This window comes from Neltuma alba, unplaced genomic scaffold (genome assembly GCF_004799145.2).
Source record: "Neltuma alba isolate B1F8T4 unplaced genomic scaffold, ASM479914v2 tig00011060_pilon, whole genome shotgun sequence".
In the NCBI taxonomy this organism is placed as follows: Eukaryota; Viridiplantae; Streptophyta; class Magnoliopsida; order Fabales; family Fabaceae; genus Neltuma; species Neltuma alba.
The window spans coordinates 11,830-17,931 of record NW_021635804.1 but is presented as its reverse complement, the minus strand read 5'-3'; the positions used below and the strand labels follow the sequence as shown (position 1 = coordinate 17,931).

General features: G+C 33.1%; 2 protein-coding genes across 2 annotated transcripts; one reads left to right on the top strand and one right to left on the bottom strand.

Moving 5' to 3' along the window:
• The first annotated feature begins 224 nt into the window (after window positions 1-224).
• LOC114760975 (protein TAPETUM DETERMINANT 1-like) lies at window positions 225-935 on the top strand. The gene is made up of 2 exons (XM_028950294.1): window positions 225-291; window positions 634-935. Exons 1-2 carry the CDS (start codon window positions 225-227, stop codon window positions 933-935), a joined length of 369 nt encoding a protein of 122 aa, XP_028806127.1.
• Window positions 936-2,525: 1,590 nt separating this feature from the next.
• Window positions 2,526-5,597, bottom strand: LOC114760974 (pectinesterase-like). Its single transcript, XM_028950292.1, has 2 exons — window positions 4,619-5,597; window positions 2,526-3,263 (listed from the first exon to the last, which is right to left on the bottom strand). Exons 1-2 carry the CDS (start codon window positions 5,595-5,597, stop codon window positions 2,569-2,571), a joined length of 1,674 nt encoding a protein of 557 aa, XP_028806125.1. The 3' UTR covers window positions 2,526-2,568.
• Window positions 5,598-6,102: the final 505 nt, after the last annotated feature.

The following is a 6,102-nucleotide window of genomic DNA, read 5'->3' as shown; positions in this document are numbered from 1 at the left end:
TACAGAATACCTTAGATATCCTATTTTATTAAGATAATGCGAAATATTAACAGATAAATAAATCCTAATTCTAATGCATGAATATCCTTATTCAAAGCCCTAACGGATTACCCAAGATATCTAATTACCTAATAATTCATAACCCCATATCACCACTCATACACACCGCAAGTCCTCAATAATTCAAGTGCAGAGAACATAGCCTTCATATATCTATTCAATTAATGGAGCAAAAATCTGTCATCTTCACTCTTTTTATCGTCATATTCACTCAGCTTGCTTTTGTTCAAGGTATGTTCGATGAGTTTGGTGCTACTGGTGTGTGCGTGTATGTTAGCTTTAAACTTGAAAAGGGCATGCTTCTCCACTATTCTTCTTGAGTATAATTCAGAGTACTCTTTAAGTCATTTTGAATTTAAGATTAATCTCTGTTAGGTAAATGCATTTTTTAGAATTCAAATTTATGTTCTCCTCCTCACAGGGTAATGCCATTTATCATCTCAACCAGCAATTTGTTATTGTTATTCTATCTGTGAAGTTTTAGAAATAAGTTTGCATTTATAGATATTATTGCTTATTTTAAGTTTTATCTTTCTTATTGCTATTAATTTTTATAGATCAACATATATGCAGGGTGTAATATAAGAGAGATAGAAATAAACCAAGGCCCTATAAATGCTCATCCAAGTGGGATTCCAGCATACTTGGTTGAGATCAACAACGTGTGTTCCACAGGCTGTGACATCTCTAACATTCATGTAAGGTGTGGAGAATTTAGTTCTGCAACTGTCATAAACCCTAATGTCTTCCATCGTCTTGCTGTTGATGACTGTCTGGTTAAGGGAGGCCAACCTTTGCCTTTTGGTCAAACTGTTTCTTTCATTTATTATAATACATTCCCTTATTCACTCACTGTATCTTCTGTTTCCTGCTAATTAGGATATATAGCTCATCACTATAAGTACCTTGCTTGTATATGCTCATGGTGTAGTTCCTTAGTCATCGTACTTTAATCTATTTTGTTTCTTAAATTTATAATTTTTATCTGAAATATTTGTATTGATTGCATATAAAGTAAATGGATTTTTGTAAAAGGGTAGTTACAATATTATGAGAAAATCAATACATATTTGTTACAAATAATTAATCTAATTAATTTTCTTAACAGCCAATAATGAGTTTTCTAACTCTTAAAAACAAATGCAGAGCCACCAATTTTTTCTTTTTATTCACAAGGTTTGAACCTTCAATATAATCTTACTAAAAATAATCACATCTTTTGATACTTCACTTTATTTATATTGATCACTATAAAATAAAATTTGTATGAAAATCTAAAGGGACTTCAAATAGCAAATTGAAAGAAGATAAAAGTTTGCCTGAAAAACATATTCTATATGTTTATGAAAATTCTTATGTTAAATAATCAAGCACTCAGAGGGTATTTGCTGCACACACACATATACATACATAATTGTTTCAACAAAAATAGTAAAATTCACCAATGTATTTTTACAAATAATTTTTATCAATTTTTGTCATAATTTATATATATTAATGATAAAATATTATTAAATTTTTTTGAAGAACTCAAGGGAAAACATTAATCAATTATTTAATGTAAAAGCAAAGCTTTTGCATGACTTTCATATTAACTATGCGGGAGTGAAGTGGTTTTATTTATTATTTTTTGTAACTCAATGAGAAAAGTTGTATTTTTAAATGTCGAACGAAAGCATGTATTCATCCCATGTGCGTAGACACGAACTAATAAAAATATAAAAATCATAATACTTTGAATGAAATCAAATGAGATGTGTTTGGGAAAAGCCATGTACTGGAAAATATATATGCAATGGGAAACATTTTGAACTACGCAAATTAAGTGAATATAATGATACTAAGAGTAATTTCACTTTCTTTGCACAATTTCCTACTTGAACTTTTTGGTGTCAATTATGTATCTTTTTTTGCTTTTCTTAAATGATATTTCTTTGAAATTCATTTTCAATTGTCCAAAATTTATCCCAGAAAAATTTTAATGAAATATTTAAAAAATAAATACGAAAATAATTTTTTGGTACGAAAATAATTTAACTGCTAACAACCCATGTTATTACTTATTGCTACCAAGGACCATAATGGGCTCATCCAAAACGAGATCAGTATGGGCCTGGTCTTAGCTCAAATTAGATTTGGGCCAGAGCTCACAAAAATTCTTCAATTCTCCTGTGCAACAAAAGCCATTGATTGTTTAAAAAAACAAAAAAGACAAAAGAAAAAGAAGAGACCACTGAAAATAAGATAGCTAGATTGAAGCTTAGTATTACCTTTAATTTTTTTTTTCCGCAGAACCTTTAATTTTATATTGAAGCCTAAATCTGACAAATGCATTTAGTTTTAATATGAATTCAGTAATATAAAGATGAAACATTAAGCTTCAATCTAATGTAATACTCAACGAATGTACAAATATAGAATTTTGTATTTCATCCGCATAAATTATAATACAACATAAATATCAAATCAAATATAATTAAAATGTCACTTAATCATAATTAAATTTAGCTATAAACCAGAAGTAAACGGAACTCCAGTTGAAGGCAACCATGTACCACCAGCAATGAGGCCATTCACAGTGAACTTTGATGCTTCGGCTGAGCTAGCTATCACATGATATCCTTTCCATTTTACTCTATTCTTTGTGGATGAACCAGACCCAAAGTTTTTATATTCTCCAAAGTACAATGTATTCAGAGCAAAATTAGTATTTCCCCATTTGGACCAGCCCAAAGGGCTTACCAAGGAGTCTATGCGGGACCTCATTACCACAACTCTAGCGTATTCTTGCCAGGGCCGGCCCAGGTAGGTCGAGACCGACCTGATGACAGGCTTGAGGTCTGGCGCGGCTTTGATTACGCAACTGTGTATTGAGGTGCCGGTGTTTTGGAACGGGTCCCCTCGACCTTGGGCCGTGATCATATTGGCCTGGCCCGATAATGGCCTCCTTACGAGAATTATGCAGTTTTGGAAAACTGCGGCGGCGTTGCCGAAGACGATATCAACAGTTCCAAAAATGTAGCATTGTTTGTAAAATTGACGTTGTGCATGAGCCATGACAGTGTCTTGATAACCTATAATGCCACATCTATAGAAGACAGAGAGATCGGAGGCTGATCGGAGTGCCACTGCTTGTCCCTTGCGAGGACCAGCACTGTTCCTGAATGATATATCACGGGCAATGAAGTGAAGCCCATCTATGCCTGAAAAAGAAAAGTTTACAATCAAAGAGTTAATATATATTGTGGAAAAGGGAATATATGAAATTGATATTTAAAAAAAAAATACTATAGAAAAATACAGTGGCCCGTACAATATGAGCCAATCAAAAGCAATGTTATTTTTTAATTCCACTATCTCTATCACCATGCGCTTTTTTTTTTCTCAAAAGGAAAAAAAGTCATTGATGAGATATTCTTTTATCCATTGATTAATAATAGTTGTTTACACAACATATAAAAATCTAGTTTTCGAAAGGTACTTCAGGACTACGTAAATCTATAATTGTGATGATATATTGGCTTATATATATATATAAATATATCATAACGGTTTGTATCTTATTTTTTAAAAAGCAAAAAAGTAGAGAAATATCTTTTATTTGTTCTAATGGTAGCGCCGTACTCGGAAAAGATTTTACAATAAAACTCGACATTGACATATGCTCATGTATATACATTTTAATTAATTGTATCAAAAAAAGGAAATCAACACAGACAAGGTTTGTGAGCCCATCAAGTGGACCCACACATATTTACATGTCTACATCTTTAAGGACTCTTTCCCCAAAAGAGAACATAGGGACTACGGTACATGTAATGTATCTAATTCTAAATAGACAAGATAAATAACTAATTTAAAGATATTAACAAAATTAATTAAATTAATGAGATTATGCATGGGACCAAACCCACAAACTTCTATCTATAAAAAGCTTTTACATTATTAGACCATAAGATTACCGGCTAAGTTGATTTTCTTAAAGTACTATGTTTAATCATTTACATTTTGAAAATCTACCTCAATTGTTAGAAATCCCTTTTAATATATGGGATCAATAGCAATAGTTTGTAAGAAAAGTTATAAATTTTGGAGATAAAATAAAATGATATCTTATATTTAGAATTAAAACAAGCATCTCAACTAACTATTATATTCAAGACAAGAGGAGTAATTAATTAAGTAAAAACATAATTCATGAAAATTACAATTTAACAAATATATGATCATATTTTTTCAAAAAAAAGTTCTTATATTTATTATAGGTATATAAAAAACAATTTAACAATAAACATTTAACTGCCATTACAAAAAATTAACTTTCAGCAGTGACTTTTCGAAATCACTCTCTCTCCGCGGCCATTATAATAGTCACACTGAAACTCAAATGTTCAATGACAACCCTAAATATAGCCACTAAAAGTGTGACATTTGTGATGACTTTCTGAAATCATCCCTTAAAATTTGACTTTTAGTAGTGACTTCAATTGTTATCAACGAACTAAATTGAAAAGCAGTGGAAAATTTTTTTTGGGGAGGGGGGAGATGGGATGCTTACCAGCAGTGGCAGTGCTATAGGTAGTAAGGCCATCCGAAGTACTCTTAGAACTTGTGATCACAGTATCTCTCAATCCATCACCAATCAGCATTATATTATCGTTACTCTTATCGACTTCAATATTCTCATTATATACCCCTTTCTTTACTCTTATCACAAACCTCGTCTTGTACTTCCTCTTCGCCGCCGCATTTATCGCCGCCTGCACCGTCCTGAAATGCCCGGAGCCATCCTTCGCCACCACCAGATTCGCCTTTATCTTGGACGCAGACACCGTCACCAACTTCCTCTCCTTCCTCGAAAACCACCTCGGAAACCCATTCTTCTCATCATCATCCTGCCCAAACCCACCATTATTATTCCCATTCTTGAGTTCTTCTCTCTCTGATCTTGTCAGGAACGCCGCGTTTATAGCCAAACTATTGCTTATCATCTTCGACACATTGTAACACACAGTATTGGACTCTGTAAATTGTGGCACTGTGAGCTTTAAATCCTTAGCTCCGTTCTTGCATGTTTGAATGTTAGTGAGAGCTGTACTGAGCCATGTTTGAGCATCCAAATTGGAGCAACCCGGACGACGACCACGTTTTGATCCGAGCCCTTGGAAGGTTCGGTTCAAATGGAAGATGGCATTATCGTAAAGCTTCAAGCAATCATCCAACACAACTTTAAGCTTCTCTGCTTCGCAATTCTGGGCATTTTCACGAGTTTCATATTGCATGTGTTTGGCTTGATCCAGAGCTAACTGAATCAGATTGACTCTGAACTTGGACTTGTGTTTCAGCCTGTGGCCATGGCGGTGGGTACGGCTCATCATGTAGAATTCGCACTGTTCTGGGTGTGGGGTTCGATCGCACCACCATTGGATGTTCTGAGATAGAGACTGTTTGGATCTTCTTAATCTTGATGTGGCTGTTGGAAGAAGACAAGCAAAGAGAAAGAAACTTAAGAATAATATTAACAGAGATCGAGCCATGATATGAATGATTGCGATCGATGGTACTGGTTTTGTGCTTTTTGAGAACTTTTAATTTTTGTGTCTCTCTTTTTCTGGAGATTTGAGATTGGACGAAGCTTATATATGTTTGGTGAGGTTAGGTTTCTTGGATCGAGGGGTAGAGTGAAGAAGGGTAAAGGATATGGTGTCGGTGAATTATTAATTATATAGAGAAAGAAAATGAGGAAGAATGACACAGAAAATTTGATAGGTTAATGCCTTTACAAGATAGAAAATTATCTGTATCAAGTTATAATTCATATATATATATATTCATATATGTTGTTCTGGCTTTGCTTGTAACTGTGTACACGTAAATGCAATGGAATTTATATAAAGTTCAAACCAATATTAGAAAACAAGTTTTTGAAATTAAAAATTTTAATATTAATCATATAATATAATGAATGGGTGAATTTTCTGATCCTCTAAGACAACATGAATGCTTTGCTTTTATTTGTTGATATAAATGCTTCCATTAGCT